General features: G+C 37.1%; 2 protein-coding genes across 5 annotated transcripts; both read left to right on the top strand.

Moving 5' to 3' along the window:
- The first annotated feature begins 3,126 nt into the window (after nucleotides 1-3,126).
- LOC129364633 (vascular cell adhesion protein 1-like) lies at nucleotides 3,127-10,156 on the top strand. Of its 3 annotated transcripts, XM_055037402.1 has the most exons (10): nucleotides 3,135-3,319; nucleotides 3,571-3,639; nucleotides 4,236-4,326; nucleotides 4,523-4,903; nucleotides 6,413-6,718; nucleotides 7,219-7,485; nucleotides 8,878-9,180; nucleotides 9,257-9,514; nucleotides 9,848-9,929; nucleotides 10,053-10,156. In XM_055037402.1, exons 3-10 carry the CDS (start codon nucleotides 4,254-4,256, stop codon nucleotides 10,072-10,074), a joined length of 1,692 nt encoding a protein of 563 aa, XP_054893377.1. In that variant the 5' UTR covers nucleotides 3,135-3,319; nucleotides 3,571-3,639; nucleotides 4,236-4,253; the 3' UTR covers nucleotides 10,075-10,156. The 3 variants fall into 3 exon arrangements, with proteins under 3 accessions (XP_054893379.1, XP_054893377.1, XP_054893378.1); XM_055037403.1 differs by lacking the exon at nucleotides 4,523-4,903 and having other exon boundaries at nucleotides 3,137-3,319; XM_055037404.1 differs by lacking the exons at nucleotides 8,878-9,180; nucleotides 9,257-9,514; nucleotides 9,848-9,929; nucleotides 10,053-10,156 and adding an exon at nucleotides 8,340-8,458 and having other exon boundaries at nucleotides 3,127-3,319.
- A 3,262-nt stretch (nucleotides 10,157-13,418) lies between these two features.
- On the top strand, nucleotides 13,419-20,150 carry LOC129364627 (myelin-associated glycoprotein-like). 2 transcript variants are annotated; one of them, XM_055037392.1, is made up of 11 exons: nucleotides 13,419-13,596; nucleotides 13,848-13,916; nucleotides 14,513-14,603; nucleotides 14,786-15,169; nucleotides 15,266-15,571; nucleotides 15,921-16,148; nucleotides 17,020-17,283; nucleotides 18,862-19,164; nucleotides 19,241-19,498; nucleotides 19,836-19,917; nucleotides 20,035-20,150. In XM_055037392.1, exons 3-11 carry the CDS (start codon nucleotides 14,531-14,533, stop codon nucleotides 20,054-20,056), a joined length of 1,920 nt encoding a protein of 639 aa, XP_054893367.1. In that variant the 5' UTR covers nucleotides 13,419-13,596; nucleotides 13,848-13,916; nucleotides 14,513-14,530; the 3' UTR covers nucleotides 20,057-20,150. The 2 variants fall into 2 exon arrangements, with proteins under 2 accessions (XP_054893367.1, XP_054893366.1); XM_055037391.1 differs by having other exon boundaries at nucleotides 15,921-16,187; nucleotides 20,035-20,149.
- The last annotated feature ends 296 nt before the right edge of the window (nucleotides 20,151-20,446 follow it).

The following is a 20,446-nucleotide window of genomic DNA, read 5'->3' as shown; positions in this document are numbered from 1 at the left end:
CTAATCAGGTGATTTTTTATTTTATTTTAAGCAGTTCTGTGTGTCAGCTGTTTTGTAGTATTGTGGAAGTTTGTTCTAGTTTTGTGATGATTAGAAGCTGATACTTCCTATCTGTGTTTGTTTCTGGAGATGCAAACCAGACTAGCTGAAAAACCTGAGCAGTGTCGAAAGCTGAAGCAACAACATCTGGGTTTTGGTGTATTTTGGAGCTGTGTTGTTGAGTGATCTATAAACTGACAAATATTTTTAAAGTCCACTCTCTGAACTACAGGGAGCGAGAGTTAGGACTTTAGAAACTGGTTGATTTGTTCTAGTTTTCTGGTTTTAGTGAGAATGCAAGCAGCAGTGTTCTTGACCGGCTGCAGCTGGGATTTGATATATATTTTTGACATTAGTCCTAAAAACCTGGTAATGTTCTTCAGGTGATAGGAAGCCAACTTTGTAATTGTCTCTATGTGTCTCTAAAGGTTCAGGTCGGAGCCCATCACTACACCCAGATTTCGGGGCCTGATCACTAGTTTTTTTAGTTGTAATAATTGTGTTTTCACTTTGCTTTAGCCTAAGGATGTCCTACATAAAGGAGTTCCCCCCAGTGTATCATAGGCCTCGCAGCAGGACATGCTTTCCTAGCACTGCCTGGCCTTCTCCACGCTGGGCGAAGTGTTGCTTGTTTTTGATTTTAGCTCAATAATTACAAAAAAAGTGTAACTTTCTTTTTTTAATGCCGGACTGCAGTCGTCTCCGTTGCTCTGAGCGTTTCACTTGTGGAGCGGATTTATTCATAAAAGGTTTATAGCTGATGAATTTAAAGCCGGGAGAGCTGACCAATCACACACTGGCTTTGTACGATGCCACTACTTGATCGCTGAAGTTTACTTTATAGCAGATTGGACGCGCCTCCTTTCACTCAAACTGGACACAGGCTGACCTGCACCAACCCCCTGGGAGGAATTATGTTTCTTTGGAGAACTTTATATGAAGGTAGGAGTTTAAAGCTCAAGGCAGGAATAACTTGTAGTGGGGCTTTCAGAAGTGCGTTGAAAGCACTCCTCTGAAAGCGGTGAGAATGATTTTTCTTTGTGGGTGATGGTAATCACATCAACAAACATATTCATACATAAAAACAGTTATAACATCTTTTGAAAACACATGGCACATGGTAATACAAGATATTTTGAGTGGGAGATGCATCCCACCTGAGAGTGTGTCTAACAAACACCTAAATCTAAACATTTGTATTTAGGTCTACAAATATTCTCCATAAGAATGTTCAATACACTCCAGCCTCATGACACGAGGAAGTCTGGAGTCAAACCCCCAGTGGCCCCCAAACACGAAGCCCCAGTAGTGACCCAATAGTGTGTCTCTCATCTCCAACAACAACGAATCCCTTCATAATCTCTAATTCTCCCTCCTTCTCTGGTGCTGAATCTGCTCCAGTGGTTGAAGTTTGTGTGGTTAACATATCAGCCTGGTTGACAAATGTTTTGTGTCAACTTTGGTGTCCTTTAGTGTTTGCTCTCACAGTTCTTCTGGACCCGCTCCACCACGTATCCCCCCTGATCTACTGAAGTGACAAAATTTATATACTCAAATGAGAATGGAGGGGTGGGTCAAGGAGGACAGAGATTTCAGCCCAATGTCCTTCAAGAAAATCAACCAGTGTTGAACATGTGTAGGTCAATACTGACACTGTCCATTCATGTCTGGACATATTTCTGAATATCAACAGAAAAGCACATCATGTGGAGTTATTTGATCTAAATCATCTTTGAAGAATGACACTAACATTAAAATTAAACAGTGACTTCCTCTTTCATGTTGACAGACTCCACTTGTTAATCAGTAACGAGGTTGTATTTCAAAATAATAGTTGTGAAATTTGGCTAAATTATTTGATGCATTTGTAGCATATTTGAAAAGACAACCTAAATTGTTATTCAGTATAAATGGCTTTTAACAAAGATAATAGGTCAGTTTCCTTTCTCTTTTTCTTTCAGAAGAATAGGTACTACTCAAGAAAGAGCAGTTAGGCTAGAGTTTTGCAGCTGCGAGTGTTTTGTATTTACATTGTGAATATCATATATACATATTTAGAACCACACATTGGGATGTGCAACATAGCCATGGATGAAAGGAAGAAAAAAGCAATTAAATAAAAAAAAAGAAAAATACAAGGAAAAAAAACAACAAACGACAAAAAACTAATTAATTAATCGATCCCAAAGTTCATCTCACGCCCCCCTTAGTCCATTCACCCGAATGGGGATTAATCAGGCTCATCAACAAGGCCAGTATCCCGGACTTGGTTCACGTCCTGGGTAAATGAAAGTCCAATCAAAGAAGGAACAGAGTTCTTTGCAGGATTCTCCTACCAGCTGGGTAGGAGAAGTAAGCAGTCTTCTGTCACCAACAGGTGAAATCTTTCCTTGGCTCTAGGCCTGGTCTCTTAGCTCACCATCCACCTGGCCTGAATAACAAAACAGGACCACTTCCTCAATATAATTTATGATCTAACATTCTTAGTGTATACACAATTCAATAAATAACACTTCGTATTATAAATAATTCTATCATAATCAATTGCAATAAATCTAAAATTCAATATAAATTACATTCATGAAACATTCAATAAATATACACCATATTATCAATTAACATGAAATGTAAATTACTATAAAACCAGTGCTCAATAAATACTTCAATTACCCGTTTTGGTTATCAAAAGGAGTGTACAATCAGTTTTTCTTTAGTGGCTACACAACAGCAGTGATTATAAGCCAACGCTAAGTCATTCACAAAAACACTCACCAGTTCCGCAGTTTTGTGTCATACTACCGGATCTTTTTCATCTCCCTTTCCGGCTCACAATAATGGGCTCCTATAGTTCAGCACATTAAGTGAGCATCGTACACATTTACAGAAATTAAATGATACTACGCTTTAACTGACCTGCCAGCTCTGCACCTTCCAAGGCGTTCTACCCTTCACGCCCTTTCGCTTGAGCTAATATACCTAGCCGGTAAACTGGGAAGGTACTTGTGTCCCCACTAATCAGCCGCGATTGGCTAAATAATAATCTCGCGAGAATCACTCATAATGCTATTAAAACATCGCGAGATTTAAGGCTAAAAGACAAAAGAGTAGAAAATCAGAACTTTACACTCGGGTTACATATTCTTCAAAATAATCTTTATTAATATAAAGTCTTTTTCTCCTGACATTTATTGCTATATAAGTTCTGTTGCTCTTGACAGCCAGTAGTTACCGTAGCAACTAGTAACAGTAGGCTCGTCCCCTTTTGCCATCTTTAACTCTGGTATGTATTAAGATCAGCTCTGTGCTTTCTTTACAGTACTATATTTTAACATGTATGTTAGACTAATTTAATATTATGCAGTGTTTAATGTTTTGTAATGATTTGTATATATTTTTGCTGTTTCATAATTAATATTTCACATTTAAGCTATCTCTGAGTTTACAACTGTTAACTGATGTCAACTGTTTATTAGGAACAATTGCTCTGTAGTTTGTTTGGGGTTATTTATTGTATTTTTATTTAATGTATAGGGCCTGGACTGATGTTAACACCAGCTTGATCTTCTCTCTTGTTATTTCTGCTTCAACTTTTGATAAAAGGTAACATGTCAGTTCTCAGTCGTGTGTTAGTTTTTAATATAAAGTGTGTGTAATCTCCATCTAGTAAAATTACATATCTTCATTTATAGAGAAGAAAAGATTAGCTATGTAGATGTTTAATGTAAATTTATTTTAAATACCACTACACTATGACAGTCAGCCTGTGCCTTTTTACTGTCCTTAACTTTGTGGCACAAACTGCTGGTCTGATGTCTGACTTTTACATATGATAAACATTCAACCAGCTTGAATGTGTGTTGTGAAGTCAACCTACGACGAACAGAGAAAGGTTACATATCCATCACATTTACTCTGAATCATAGAAAGTGGTGGTCTGACCTGCTGTTGATCCACTAAAATCCATTCAGTTTTTAATCTAAACTGGTTCTGATTTAGCTGCAGGTTTCTTTTGGTAAGTTTGTGTTGATTTGATTTATCGTTATGTAGGTTTCCTGACTTTTACTACATTGCAGAATCATTTTAATGCTATAAAATAATCAAGATATATTTTTCAAAATGTTTAAATTCTGCGTTTTAATCATTTGAGTTCTGATTTGATCAAGAGACAGCTTTAAAAATATTAATCTCATCATCAGCTTGTTCCAGTCAGAGAGATGAAGAAGCTCTGTCACCTGTATAACAACATCCTGATAGTCAGCATTTTACTGATTGTCTTCGGTCCTCCAGGTGAGTTTGTTTGTTTAGTCCCTTTTATTTGGAGACGTCACATAAATCACTTATAGTCTGAAATATGTGATTCTGATATGGTTCAAATGATTCACACCTAACATGAAGCTGAATCGTAGTTCAGTTTCATATCAGATAGTCGATGTAACAGGATGATTTTTCTTCATGTTATTTTCATCATTCATCTGTTTTACAGGTGCTGTGGCTCATTGTAGTCATTTTACAGGCATGCATGTGCATGTACCACCTGAGATACTAGCTCTGTCTGGATCTTGTGTGGACATCCGATGTAGATTTGATACTGTGCCAGAATTTAACAGCACAAAGACCACTTATGGAATCTGGATGAAATATACTAAGAAATATAAAAATGTTGAAGAATCTCAAATTTATTATAACAGCAGCGGATCAATGAACACCCATAAAATGGAAATCATTGGAGAGCTGTGGAGGAAAAACTGCACAACTCGGATTTTTGATGTAACACCATTTCATACAGACTTGTACATGTTCAGAATTGAGAACGAGGGAATGAACGCAACATATTGTGAAGATTTTTTTATGTTAAGAGTTGTAGGTAAGAGAGCTTTTCTGTCTTTTCTATGTAACATACACTCACCAGCCACTTTATTAGGTACGCCTTGCTAGTTCTGTCTTGGGAACCCTTTTGCCTTCAGAACTGCCTTTATCCATGGTAGCATAGATTCAACAAGGTACTGGAAACATTCCTCAGAGAGTGTGGTCCATGTTGACATTGTAGCATCATGCAGTTGCTGTAGATTTGTCGGCTGCACATCTATAATGTGAATCTCCCGTTCCACCACATCTCAAAGGTGATCTATTGGACTGAGATCTGACTGTGGAGGCCATTTGAGTACCGTGCACTGATTGTTGTGTTCAGGAAACCAGTGTGACATGACTCGCGCTTTATGACATGCTGCATTATCCTGCTGGAAGTAGCCATCAGAAAATGTGTACACTGTGGTCATAAAGTTTGCTGTTGTTAGCTGACAGCAGAGGCACACGGTGTGGTTTTCTTCTGCTGTATCGCAGCCGCCTCCAGGTTCGATGTGCGTTCAGATATACTCTTCTTTAAACCTCTATTGTAACAAAGGGTTCTTTGAGTCACTGTTGCCATTCTATCAACTTGAACCAGTCTGTCCATTCTCCTCTGACCTCTGGCACCAACAACCATGCCACGTTCGATGTCACGTAAATCACCTATGTTCCCCATTCTGATATTCGCTTGGAACTGCGGCAGATCATCTTGGCCATGTCTACATGCCTACAAGCATTGAGTTGCTTCCATGTGATTATTAGTTGACCTCATCAGTGTCACTTAATCATTTGAGGCGCCATGACGGTCGTTTGAAGTGAACTTGTTTTCCCAAGTTGCTTTTTCCAGTTTATTCATGGCTTCTTCTTGTTCCAGTCAAGCTAATTTGACTGTAATCGTAACACATCTTCCTCCTTGTACTGGAGCAGCCTTAAAAACGAACAAAAGAGTTTTTAACCACACATGTTAGGCTACAGGACTGTGCAGCACTGTCTCCATGGTTACTGACGGTTAAACGCGTACCTTCTCCATAATGCGATTTTTGACATATTTCTAATCATACTTACTTATAAAGAGCATTGTAAACCTTTACCTTGTAAAAAGTGTTCACTGCAAATCCACAGTTACACTGAGGGATGACAGTCATTATGATTGACGGCTGCTGTCCAGCACCGCCGTATCTTTCCTCACTACAAGTTATAAGATAAAGCAGCAAGTTTGCTTTGCTTCCTTGCCTGTTTGTGCAGCTGACCATTTTTAAAGTGAAATCAACCAAATAGAAGGATATAAGGTTATAGATGTCTATTTTCATCTGGCTTTAAAGGAGCACATTGGTTGTTTTGACTTCTGCCATGGCGGAGTTTGCATCAGTCTGTCTCAAGTAAAGGGTCAATAAAGGAAATGTTTCATGGAATTAAAAGCTTGTTGATGAGTAAAATGGTGTTGTAGTTGTAGGTATAATGTCCAAGAAATTAATACTGTATTTTGTGTTGTGTTTCACTTTATGACATGTCTGGTTTGAAACCACAGATTCTCCTTGGAATCACACCCTTGATGTTTATGGAAGTAATCTGAAGGAGCATCAGTCTGTAACTGTATCCTGCTCAGCTTTTACTCCCTGTGTACACTCACCTCCTGAACTCACCTGGAATCTCAAAAGAGACTCTATCAGACAAATATTGACTAACACAGACGGAAACATTACAACTAAAATCCAGGAGAACATCACTCTGACATACAGACACGATGGATACAAAATCAACTGTTCTGCAAGATATCCTGTGACTGGAGGATTCAAACAGTCACCAGAGTCAGTAAAGACTCTCAGTGTTTCACGTAAGTGATCATGTCAGCACAGCATAATTCATGTTTATTCCATTTACTTTATCAATTTGCAATAAAACAGGTTGTGATATTTGAAAAATTGTGTGAGTTCAATGCCTTTGTTTAGATGCAAATATTCTTTGTTTCAGAAGAAAACATATCATTTTGGGTTATTAAAAGAAATATTACAGGTCAATTAATGATATTCATTCCAACTATACTTCAGGCATGTTTATTTCATGCCTTTTAATTACCATGAATATTTCATGGTAATTAAAAAGTACATCAATTAAGGATCTTTTGGAGATTATGACTCATGATTTTGAGAAGTTTTAAAATAAACTGAAGACAAAACAAGTTCAAAAATATTTCAGGTTTTAAAGAACTGCAGCAGCCTTAACATCTTACCTTACATGATATTGATGTTGATTAAAAGCTTGTTGAATGTTCTTTCAAATAAAATTTTTAGTAACATACCCATATAAACTAAATATGTGTCTAATTTTCCTCAGATTCTCCTAAAGAAACCAGGGCATCCATCAGTCCGTCAGGTTTGGTGTCAGTAGGTACCTTGTTGGAGCTGAGCTGCTCCAGCAGAGCCAAACCTCCGATCAGTAGATTCAGCTGGTTCAAGAACAGCAAAGATGGAGTCACTAAAGTATCTGAGGTTCAGGTTCACCGCTTCACTGCCACTCCTACTGATGAAGGAGACTATTACTGTGAGGTCACAAATAGTCTGGGTAGTGAGACATCGAGAAGTGTCTGTGTTGACATCTTTGGTAATGCATGTTTTTTTATTGATACATTTTCACACATATTAATACATATATATGTGTATATATATATATATATATATATATATATATATATATATATATATATATGAATCTATATATACATATAGGGTTAGGGTTATATATATATATTTTTTTATATATATATACACTGCCAGGTGTGTCCCACCTGCCGACAGGTTCTGGCCCCAAAGGACTTCAACTCCCAGAAGACCCTGCACATCAGCGAAAGCGAGGAGCTCCCCTCCTTGCAGTCCATCAGCCGCATCATCAGCTAGCCCCGCTCCCCCCCCCTGTCAGTTTATGTCCGTTTGCCGTTGCCGGGCAACATTTCAGCTGCCATGCTGTGAAGGCGATGCATCAGAGGAAGCCTGAGGACTTCCTCTGATGCACATTATATAGATGGGTCGGTCCAGACGGTTTTCCACTTGGATCCGCTTCCTTTGAGGATGTCTCCAACCGGCACTCACTGAGAGTGTCTCTAATCAGAACTGTGACGATGATGATGATAATAATAATAATAATGATAATAATAATAATAATAATAATAATAATAATAATAATAATGGAGGAACTGGGTTCCTGTCTAAGAAAGAAATTCAAATAATTGACTTTATATATATATAAAGGCTAAAGGTGATCCAATGAAATATTAGAGTCTGTGACCTTTTTCTTGATGGTGATTTGTTTTCGGCCAGGCAGTGTATATATTTATATGAACAAAAACATAAACGAAGCCCTTTTGTTTTTGCTCCCATTTGTTTATGAGCTGAACTCAAAGATCTAAAATAATTTCTCTGTAACCTAATATTGTTCACTAGTCTGTCTAAATCTGACAGTGAGGACTGTTCCTGTCAAAAAGTTTATCCAACCCATCTCTCAAGCACATCAACATACTGGTGATGATGACTACACAGGTGTGCCTGGTAAAAGACCAGTTTGAAATGTGCTGTTTGCTTAATTGGTGGGTCTGAAAACCAGTCAGTATCTGGAGTGACCCATTGCACCAATGGGCAGTAATCATTCTGTCTTATCAGGATCTCGAGATGCCACACCTGCAAGGCGGCAGGGATTATTTATGAAAAGGTAAAATGCTCACTATCACAGATTTACACAGATTAGTGAACAATATTTGAGAGAAATAGTTATACAGAAAATGTTTCAGTTTTTTTCTGTTTGGCTCATGAAAAAGGTGAACAAAAACAAATGTTGTGTTTGTATTATAGTTCTTTGTATATATTTATATATGTATATGTATGTATGTGCAATGCATTTATTATACAGACAACATTCATGTTTTCAACATGTGAACATCTGTGACACACGCATTGGACAATAATTTAATTGGTAAAATATGTGTCTGATGTGAAATTTCAGATGCTCCTTTTATTCCGAGCATTAATATCCCTGTTGGTGAATTGAAGGAGGATCAGTCTATCACTATAACCTGCTCAGTTTCAACTCCCTGTCCACAATCACAACCTGGACTCACCTGGAATCTCAAACAAGACTCTCTCAGACAAACAGAGAAAAACACAGAGGGAACATTCACAACTAAAATTCAGGAGACCATCACTCTGTCCGACAAACATGATGGATACATCATCAGCTGTTCTGCCAGACATCCTGGAGATAAAAAAGGCAAGACAGCAAAGACAGAAGTGACTCTCACTGTTTCATGTAAGTGATCTTGTCATTAGGCCATGGTTCAACTGTTTCTGATAAATTAGGTTCATGCATGTCCCGTTTCCATCAGATGCTCCTAAAAACACCTCAGCATCCATCAGCCCATCGAGTTTGTTGTCAGAAGGTAACTGGGTGGAGCTGATCTGCTCCAGCAGAGCCAATCCTCCATCCAGATTCAGTTGGTTCAAGAAAGGCCCCGAAAAATTCAGTAAAATATCTACAGGCATCATTCTCAGGGTTAAATTCACTGGGGGCAATGAGTACTACTGTGAAGCTGAAAATGAGCTGGGTAAACAGAGATCATCACCAATAACGTTCAGATCACAAGGTAAATTCTGTTTCCTCTTTTCTTTTCCGATTCAAAATCCTCAAAGATATTGAGATATTAACATTTTTAAGCAAAACAAAATGTTAATTTAGGAAAGAAGCTGAAATTGTTGTTTGAAAACTTTGCCATCTCGTCAATATCCTAAGAACTGTTATTCTGGGTACATTTAATCTATTGCATCAGTTTAAACTGTGCTTTACAAACGAAAAAGAATATAATACCGTCAGTTCAGTTTTTCCTTTTCTGCAAAAGAAGTAATAAATGTAAGATAACAGTATTTAAAGCCAAGATATTTTATATGTAAGAGAAACTGAGAATGTTTTCTTGTTAAAGGAACAACAGGATCCCTGATTTATGTTTTATTAGGAGTCGTGGGAATGGCAGCTCTTGGCATTATAGGATTCGTCCTTAACAAGTAAGACGCTGTTGTATGAGTTGGTACAATTCAACTGTTGATCTCCTAGTCTTGGTTACATTTTGGTGTTTGATGTTTACTTTCAAGTTCACCTATTTTTTATTTTTGTTTTTTTTCTTTCAGATGGTACAAACAGACCTCTTGATCTAGTCCGGCTTCTTAGTTAAAAATAAAGCATTTCAACCCACTTCAACCCTGTCAGTGTTAGAGAAACATCATGCAGTCACCAATTGTGAAACAAGCAATAAACATTACATTGAGTCAAAATGCAATAATGAAAATCAATAATACAAGTCAATTATGTTGAATCCATCCACTGCTATTCAAAGGAAACTCTAATCAGGTGATTTTTTATTTTATTTTAAGCAGTTCTGTGTTTCAGCTGTTTTGTAGTATTGTGGAAGTTTGTTCTAGTTTTGTGATGATTAGAAGCTGATACTTCCTATCTGTGTTTGTTTCTGGAGATGCAAACCAGACTAGCTGAAAAAACCTGAGCAGTGTCGAAAGCTGAAGCAACAACATCTGGGTTTTGGTGTATTTTGGAGCTGTGTTGTTGAGTGATCTATAAACTGACAAATATTTTGAAAGTCCACTCTCTGAACTACAGGGAGCGAGAGTTAGGACTTTAGAAACTGGTTGATTTGTTCTAGTTTTCTGGTTTTAGTGAGAATGCAAGCAGCAGTGTTCTTGACCGGCTGCAGCTGGGATTTGATATATATTTTTTGACATTAGTCCTAAAAACCTGGTAATGTTCTTCAGGTGATAGGAAGCCAACTTTGTAATTGTCTCTATGTGTCTCTAAAGGTTCAGGTCGGAGCCCATCACTACACCCAGATTTCGGGGCCTGATCACTAGTTTTTTTAGTTGTAAAAATTGTGTTTTCACTTTGCTTTAGCCTAAGGATGTCCTACATAAAGGAGTTCCCCCCAGTGTATCATAGGCCTCGCAGCAGGACATGCTTTACTAGCACTGCCTGGCCTTCTCCACGCTGGGCGAAGTGTTGCTTGTTTTTGATTTTAGCTCAATAATTACAAAAAAAGCGTAACTTTCTTTTTTTTAATGCCGGACTGCAGTCGTCTCCGTTGCTCTGAGCGTTTCACTTGTGGAGCGGATTTATTCATAAAAGATAGGTTTATAGCTGATGAATTTAAAGCCGGGAGAGCTGACCAATCACACCACTGGCTTTGTACGATGCCACTACTTGATCGCTGAAGTTTACTTTATGGCAGATTGGACGCGCCTCCTTTCACTCAAACTGGACACAGGCTGACCTGCACCAACCCCCTGGGAGGAATTATGTTTCTTTGGAGAACTTTATATGAAGGTAGGAGTTTAAAGCTCAAGGCAGGAATAACTTGTAGTGGGGCTTTTAGAAGTGCGTTGAAAGCTCTCCTCTGAAAGCGGTGAGAATGATTTTTCTTTGTGGGTGATGGTAATCACATCAACAAACATATTCATACATAAAAACAGTTACAACATCTTTTTAAAACACATGGCACATGGTAATACAAGATATTTTGAGTGGGAGATGCATCCCACCTGAGAGTGTGTCTAACAAACACCTAAATCTAAACATTTGTGTTTAGGTCTACAAATATTCTCCATAAGAATGTTCAATACACTCCAGCCTCATGACACGAGGAAGTCTGGAGTCAAACACCCAGTGGCCTCCAAACACAAAGCCCCAGTAGTGACCCAATAGTGAGTCTCTCATCTCCAACAACAACAACGAATCCCTTCATAATCTCTAATTCTCCCTCCTTCTCTGGTGCTGAATCTGCTCCAGTGGTTGAAGTTTGTGTGGTTAACATATCAGCCCTGTTGACAAATGTTTTGTGTCAACTTTGGCGTCCTTTAGTGTTTGCTCTCACAGTTCTTCTGGACCCGCTCCACCACGTATCCCCCTGATCTACTGAAGTGACAAAATTTATATCCTCAAATGAGAATGGAGGGGTGGGTCAAGGAGGACTGAGAGATTTCAGCCCAATGTCCTTCAAGAAAATCAACCAGTGTTGAACATGTGTAGGTCAATACTGACACTGTCCATTCATGTCTGGACATATTTCTGAATATCAACAGAAAAGCATCATGTGGAGTTATTTGATCTAAATCATCTTTGAAGAATGACACTAACATTAAAATTAAACAGTGACTTCCTCTTTCATGTTGACAGACTCCACTTGTTAATCAGTAACGAGGTTGTATTTCAAAATAATAGTTGTGAAATTTGGCTAAATTATTTGATGCATTTGTAGCATATTTGAAAAGACAACCTAAATTGTTATTCAGTATAAATGGCTTTTAACAAAGATAATAGGTCAGTTTCCTTTCTCTTTTTCTTTCAGAAGAATAGGTACTACTCAAGAAAGAGCAGTTAGGCTAGAGTTTTGCAGCTGCGAGTGTTTTGTATTTACATTGTGAATATCATATATACATATTTAGAACCACACATTGGGATGTGCAACATAGCCATGGATGAAAGGAAGAAAAAAGCAATTAAATAAAAAAAAAAGAAAAATACAAGGAAAAAAACAACAAACGACAAAAAACTAATTAATTAATCGTTCCCAAAGTTCATCTCACGCCCCCCCTTAGTCCATTCACCCCGAATGGGGATTAATCAGGCTCATCAACAAGGCGAGTATCCCGGACTTGGTTGACGTCCTGGGTAAATGAAAGTCCAATCAAAGAAGGAACAGAGTTCTTTGCAGGATTCTCCTACCAGCTGGGTAGGAGAAGTAAGCAGTCTTCTGTCACCAACAGGTGAAATCTTTCCTTGGCTCTAGGCCTGGTCTCTTAGCTCACCATCCACCTGGCCTGAATAACAAAACAGGACCACTTCCTCAATATAATTTATGATCTAACATTCTTAGTGTATACACAATTCAAAAATAACACTTCGTATTATAAATAATTCTATCATAATCAATTGCAATAAATCTAAAATTCAATATAAATTACATTCATGAAACATTCAATAAATATACACCATATTATCAATTAACATGAAATGTAAATTACTAATATAAACCAGTGCTCAATAAATACTTCAATTACCCGTTTTGGTTATCAAAAGGAGTGTACAATCAGTTTTTCTTTAGTGGCTACACAACAGCAGTGATTATAAGCCAACGCTAAGTCATTCACAAAAACACTCACCAGTTCCGCAGTTTTGTGTCATACTACCGGATCTTTTTCATCTCCCTTTCCGGCTCACAATAATGGGCTCCTATAGTTCAGCACATTAAGTGAGCATCGTACACATTTACAGAAATTAAATGATACTACGCTTTAACTGACCTGCCAGCTCTGCACCTTCCAAGGCGTTCTACCCTTCACGCCCTTTCGCTTGAGCTAATATACCTAGCCGGTAAACTGGGAAGGTACTTGTGTCCCCACTACTCAGCCGCGATTGGCTAAATAATAATCTCGCGAGAATCACTCATAATGCTATTAAAACATCGCGAGATTTAAGGCTAAAAGACAAAAGAGTAGAAAATCGGAACTTTACACTCGGGTTACATATTCTTCAAAATAATCTTTATTAATATAAAGTCTTTTTCTCCTGACATTTATTGCTATATAAGTTCTGTTGCTCTTGACAGCCAGTAGTTACCGTAGCAACTAGTAACAGTAGGCTCGTCCCCTTTTGCCATCTTTAACTCTGGTATGTATTAAGATCAGCTCTGTGCTTTCTTTACAGTACTATATTTTAACATGTATGTTAGACTAATTTAATATTATGCAGTGTTTAATGTTTTGTAATGATTTGTATATATTTTCGCTGTTTCATAATTAATATTTCACATTTAAGCTATCTCTGAGTTTACAACTGTTAACTGATGTCAACTGTTTATTAGGAACAATTGCTCTGTAGTTTGTTTGGGGTTATTTATTGTATTTTTATTTAATGTATAGGGCCTGGACTGATGTTAACACCAGCTTGATCTTCTCTCTTGTTATCTCTGCTTCAACTTTTGATAAAAGGTAACATGTCAGTTCTCAGTCGTGTGTTAGTTTTTAATATAAAGTGTGTGTAATCTCCATCTAGTAAAATTACATATCTTCATTTATAGAGAAGAAAAGATTAGCTATGTAGATGTTTAATGTAAATTTATTTTAAATACCACTACACTATGACAGTCAGCCTGTGCCTTTTTACTGTCCTTAACTTTGTGGCACAAACTGCTGGTCTGATGTCTGACTTTTACATATGATAAACATTCAACCAGCTTGAATGTTTGTTGTGAAGTCAACCTACGACGAACAGAGAAAGGTTACATATCCATCACATTTACTTTGAATCATAGAAAGTGGTGGTCTGACCTGCTGTTGATCCACTAAAATCCATTCAGTTTTTTATCTAAACTGGTTCTGATTTAGCTGCAGGTTTCTTTTGGTAAGTTTGTGTTGATTTGATTTATCGTTATGTATGTTTCCTGACTTTTATTATATTACAGAATCATTTTAATGCTATGAAATAATCATGACATATTTTTCAAAATGTTTAATTGCTGCCTTTTAATCAACTGAGTTCTGATTTGATCAAGAGACAGCTTTAAAAATATTAATCTCATCATCAGCTTGTTCCAGTCAGAGAGATGAAGAAGCTCTGTCACCTGTATAACAACATCCTGATAGTCGGCATTTTACTGATTGTCTTCGTTCCTCCAGGTGAGTTTGTTTGTTTAGTCCCTTTTATTTGGAGACGTCACATAAATCACTTATAGTCTGAAATATTTGATTCTGATATGGTTGAAAGTATTCACACGTAACATGAAGCTTCATGTTCGATGGTCAATGTAACAGGATGATATCTCTCCACTTTATTTTTTTTTTATTCTTCTATTTTACAGGTGCTGTGGCTCATTGTCGTAATGTTCAAGACCTCCACGTTTATTTACCAGCTGAGGAGGTCGAAGCTCTGGTGGGATCTTGTTTCGACATTCCGTGTAGATATGATCCTTTGCCACTATTTGACAGCACAAAACCCATTTACGGAATCTGGATGAAACATGTTAAGGATTATCTTTATCTGGAAGATTCTCAAGTTTATTATAACAGCAGCGGGACAGTTAACTCTCATCAAATGCAATTGACGGGAGATTTGAGGAGGCACAACTGCACCACTCGGATTTCTAATTTAACACCACGTCATGCAGACTCGTACATGTTAAGAATTGAGAACGTGGACGCGAGAGCAACATTTTGTGACGATTTTCTGACTTTAAAAGTTGTAGGTAAGAGAAGTATTTTCTTATTACAATGAAATACACACTCAGCAGATGTTGAAACCACCACCATCTTTGGTTTCGACATCTGGTTTGAAACTACAGATTCTCCACGGCCTCCCATCATTGTGGTTTCTGGACAAAAGCTGAAGGAGCGTCAGTCTGTCACTGTATCCTGCTCAGCTAATACCCCCTGTTTACAGTCACCTCCTGAACTAACCTGGAATATCAGCCAACACTCCACCAGAATATTACAGCAAAAAAAGGATGACATATTTATGACTACAATCCAGAAAACTATCACTCTGACACACCACCATGATGGATACATTATCAGCTGCTCTGCCAGATATCCTGTGAAAGGAGAATTCAAACAGTCACCAGAGTCAGTAAAGACTCTCAGTGTTTCATGTAAGTGATCATATCAGCACAGTATAATTCATGTTTATTCCATTTATTTGATCAATTTACAATTTAACAGGTTGTGATATTTGAAAAATTGTGTCAGTTCAATGCCTTTGTTTCCATCCAAATATTCTTTAAGTTGAAAACGTATCATTTTGAGATTGTGAGTGACAACTTTTCACAAGTTTTAATATAATCTGAAGGGGAAACAAGCAATAAAATGTTTCAGGTTTCAAAGCACTGCAGTAGCCTTAATGTCTACCTTACATGATATTGTCGTTGATTAAATGTTCTTTCAAAGAAAATTTTTAGTAAAACACCCAAATATAGTAAATATGTGTCTCATTTTCCTCAGATTCTCCTAAAGGAACTGACGCATCCATCGATCCGGCATCTGTGGTGTCAGAAGGTACCTGGGTGACGCTAATGTGCACCAGCAAAGCCAACCCTCCGATCAGGAGATTCAGCTGGTTCAAGAAGAGCAGAAAAGGACCCATTAAAGTATCTGAAAATCCAACTTACAGCTTTACTGCCACTCCTACTGCAGAAGGAAACTATTTCTGTGAGGCCACAAATGCGATTGGTAGGGAGAGATCGCGTGTCATCGTTCTTGACCTCATTGGTAATGCTACTTGTTTTGCTTTTGGGATCATTTCATTTATCATTTCATTATATTTTTATATATAATGATATATATATATATATGTATGTATATATATATATATATATATTTCATGTATATATATATATATATATATATATGTATGTGTATATATATATATTTCATATATATATATATTTCATATATATATATATATATTTCATATATATATATATATATATATATTTCATATATATATATATATATATATATTTCATATATATATATGTACTGCAAAAATTTAAGAAAATTATTAAGATGATCAGTTTCTGATTTTATTTTTTTATTGGTATATGTTTAAGTAAAATTATCATTGTTCTTTTATTTGATGAAGCACTGAAAATATCTTGTATGTGCAGAGAATTTTAGTGCTTTTAGATCTCATATAGTGCAAAGAAAACATATTAACTTAGAAAGAATAATGCTGATGGTTTAACTCAAGAAGAGTTCAGAAATCAATATTTAGTGGAATAACCATGAGTTTTTCAATGGGGCTCAGTATAGTGGTATCTTAATCTTCTCCATAGCTGTTTTTGGAACTGGAGTTATAAATATCAGCATCTCAAAAATAAAATGTGTGTGTTATATTGTGTGTGTATACATTAAATGGCCACCAAAATAGAGTGTCTATCTTGATCTAACCAAGCAAATAGGTATAGCCCTCCGATTGGATAATCATTCTTGAGTTAAATATTGATATTGATGTTGAGTAAAAGCTTTTTGAATGCACTTTAAAATAAAATTTTTAGTAACAAAGCCATATGAAGTAAATATGTCATGTCACTTTCCTCAGAGGCTCCTAAAAACACCAAGGCATACATAAATCAAGCAGGTCTGCTGACAACAGGTACCTGGGTTGAGCTAACTTGCGAAACCGAAGCCACTACTCAGGTCAACTTCACCTGGTTCAGGAACAACAAAGATGGAACCACGAAGCTAACTACTGATCAGTTTCACTCCTTCAGTGCTTCTCCTGCTAATGAAGGAGACTATTACTGTGAGGCCAGTAATAAGCGTGGTAGTGACACATCGAGAAGATTCTGTATTGACACCAGGGGTAATGCATATTGTTCTATATATACATTTACACACACACACACACACACACACACACACACACACACACACACACGCACACACCCACACACAAACATACATACATACATACATACATATATATATATATATATATATATATATATATATATATATATATATATATATATTATATATATATATATATATATATATATATACACATACATACATACATATATATATATATATATATATATATATATATATATATATATATATATATATATATATATATATATATATATATATATACATATATATATATATATATATATATGAGAGGCAGATGATGTGATTACCCATCATGCTTTGTGTCTCCTATCAAACCTGTGGAGATAATGCTGCAATGTGAGGTTGATGCAGGTGATCATGTCTGGGTTCGGCAATATCAGCTCAAAGGATGAGGTCAGCTGACTACCTGAATATACTGACCAGGTCATTCAACGGGTTTTTTTCCTTCCCTCACTCATGAGCATATTCAGAAATGACATTGCCAGGATTCATGGGGTTTGACTTGTGAGAGACTGGTTCAGGGAGCATGAGGCATCATTTTCTCTCATGGATTGTCCACCACAGAGTCTAGACCTTAACCCCACTGAGAATCTTTGGGATGTGCTGGAGAAGACCTCGTGCAGTGTTCAGAGTCTACAGTAATCAAAATCCAAGATCCTGGTGAAAAATTAGTGCAACACTGGATGGAAATAAATCGTGTGTGTTTTGATAAGCATTGCAGAAACTTATCAAAACAATGCCAATGATGAGTCTTGATGAAATCAAAGCTAAAGGTGATCCAATGAAATATTAGAGTCTGTGACCTTTTTCTTGATGGTGATTTGTTTTCGGCCAGGCAGTGTATATATTTATATGAACAAAAATATAAACGAAGCCCTTTTGTTTTTGCTCCCATTTGTTTATGAGCTGAACTCAAAGATCTAAAATAATTTCTCTGTAACCGAATATTGTTCACTAGTCTGTCTAAATCTGTGACAGTGAGGACTGTTCCTGTCAAAAAGTTTATCCAACCCATCTCTCAAGCACATCAACATACTGGTGATGATGACTACACAGGTGTGCCTGGTAAAAGACCAGTTTGAAATGTGCTGTTTGCTTAATTGGTGGGTCTGAAAACCCACCAATATCTCCAGTATCTGGAGTGACCCATTGCACCAATGGGCAGTAATCATTCTGTCTTATCAGGATCTCGAGATGCCACACCTGCAAGGCGGCAGGGATTATTTATGAAAAGGTAAAATGCTCACTATCACAGATTTACACAGATTAGTGAACAATATTTGAGAGAAATAGTTATACAGAAAATGTTTCAGTTTTTTTCTGTTTGGCTCATGAAAAAGGTGAACAAAAACAAATGTTGTGTTTGTATTATAGTTCTTTGTATATATTTATATATGTATATGTATGTATGTGCAATGCATTTATTATACAGACAACATTCATGTTTTCAGCATGTGAACATCTGTGACACACGCATTGGACAATAATTTAATTGGTAAAATATGTGTCTGATGTGAAATTTCAGATGCTCCTTTTATTCCGAGCATTAATATCCCTGTTGGTGAATGGAAGGAGGATCAGTCTGTCACTATAACCTGCTCAGTTTCAACTCCCTGTCCACAATCACAACCTGGACTCACCTGGAATCTCAAACAAGACTCTCTCAGACAAACAGAGAAAAACACAGAGGGAAGATTCACAACTAAAATTCAGGAGACCATCACTCTGTCTGACAAACATGATGGATACATCATCAGCTGTTCCACCAGACATCCTGCAGATTTAGAAGACAAGACAGCAGAGAAAGACGAGACTCTCAGAGTTTTATGTAAGTGGTCCTGTCATTAGGCCATGGTTCAGCGGTTTCTGATAAATTAGGTTCATGCATGTCCCGTTTCCATCAGATGCTCCTAAAGCCACCTCAGCATCCATCAGCCCATCGAGTTTGTTGTCAGAAGGTAACTGGGTGGAGCTGATCTGCTCCACCAGAGCCAATCCTCCCCCCAAAATCACCTGGTTCAAGAAAGGCTCCAAGATGTTCAGTAAAATATCTACAGGCATCATTATCAAGGTTAAATTTACTGAGGGCAATGAGTACTACTGTGAAGCTGAAAATGAGCTGGGTAAACAGAGATCATCACCAATAACGCTCAGAGTAAAAAGTAAGTTATGTTTCCTCTTTTCTTTTCCATTTCAAAATCCTCAAAGATATTGAGATATTAACATTTTTAAGCATAATAAAATGTTAATTTAGGAAAGAAGCTGAAATTATCGTTTGAAAACTTTGCCATCTCGTCAATATCCTAAGAACTGTTATTCTGGCTACATTTCATCTGTTTGTTCATTTTATTAATGAAGAACTATTGCATCGGTTTAAACTGTGCTTTATAAAAGAAAAACAATATAATACCGCCAGTTCAGATTTTTCTGTTCAATAACAGTATTTAAAGCCAAGATATTTTATATGTAAGAGAAACTGAGCATGTTTTTTTGTTAAAGGTACAGCGGGAGTCCTGATTTATGCTTTATTAGGAGTCTTGGGATTGGCAGCTCTTGGCATTATGGGGTTTCTCCTTGACAAGTAAGACGCTGTTGTATGAGTTGGTACAATTCAACTGTTGATCTCCTAGTCTTGGTTACATTTTGGTGTTTGATGTTTACTTTCAAGTTCACCTGTTTTTTTGTTTTTTTCTTTCAGATGGTACAAACAGACCTCTTGATCTAGTCCGGCTTCTTAGTTAAAAATAAAGCATTACAACCCACTTCAACCCTGTCAGTGTTAGAGAAACATCATGCAGTCACCAATTGTGAAGCAAACAATAAACATTACATTGAGTCAAAATGCAATAATGAAAATCAATAATACAAGTCAATTATGTTGAATCCATCCACTGCTATTCAAAGGAAACTCTATAACAGGGAACAACACCCCCCCCCCCTCCCCCCAGGGAAGTCAGATCACAACCTCGTTCACCTACAGCCACTACACCCCCCTGGTCCAAAAGCAGCCTACAACAGCTCGCTCCATCAGGAGATGGTCCCCTGAGATGGAGAGTGCTCTGAGAGACTGTTATAACACCACGGACTGGGATGCACTGTTCAGCCCGCAT

The sequence above is a fragment of the Poeciliopsis prolifica genome, unplaced genomic scaffold (assembly GCF_027474105.1).
Source record: "Poeciliopsis prolifica strain line A6 unplaced genomic scaffold, Auburn_PproV2 SCAFFOLD012, whole genome shotgun sequence".
Taxonomy (NCBI): Eukaryota; Metazoa; Chordata; class Actinopteri; order Cyprinodontiformes; family Poeciliidae; genus Poeciliopsis; species Poeciliopsis prolifica.
Note: the sequence above shows the minus strand (reverse complement) of the source record. Positions and strands in the feature narration are given on the sequence as shown.

Bases quoted from the DNA above. Each gene is read 5' to 3' on its own strand.
- LOC129364627 (XM_055037391.1), top strand. From the start codon at position 14,531: ATGAAGAAGCTCTGTCACCTGTATAACAACATCCTGATAGTCGGCATT. The intron at 19,165-19,240 runs GTAAGTGGTCCT...CGTTTCCATCAG, and splicing joins CGAGACTCTCAGAGTTTTAT to ATGCTCCTAAAGCCACCTCA. The intron at 19,499-19,835 runs GTAAGTTATGTT...TTTTTGTTAAAG, and splicing joins AATAACGCTCAGAGTAAAAA to GTACAGCGGGAGTCCTGATT.
- LOC129364633 (XM_055037402.1), top strand. From the start codon at position 4,254: ATGAAGAAGCTCTGTCACCTGTATAACAACATCCTGATAGTCAGCATT. The intron at 4,327-4,522 runs GTGAGTTTGTTT...TCTGTTTTACAG, and splicing joins GATTGTCTTCGGTCCTCCAG to GTGCTGTGGCTCATTGTAGT. The intron at 7,486-8,877 runs GTAATGCATGTT...GTGAAATTTCAG, and splicing joins TGTCTGTGTTGACATCTTTG to ATGCTCCTTTTATTCCGAGC.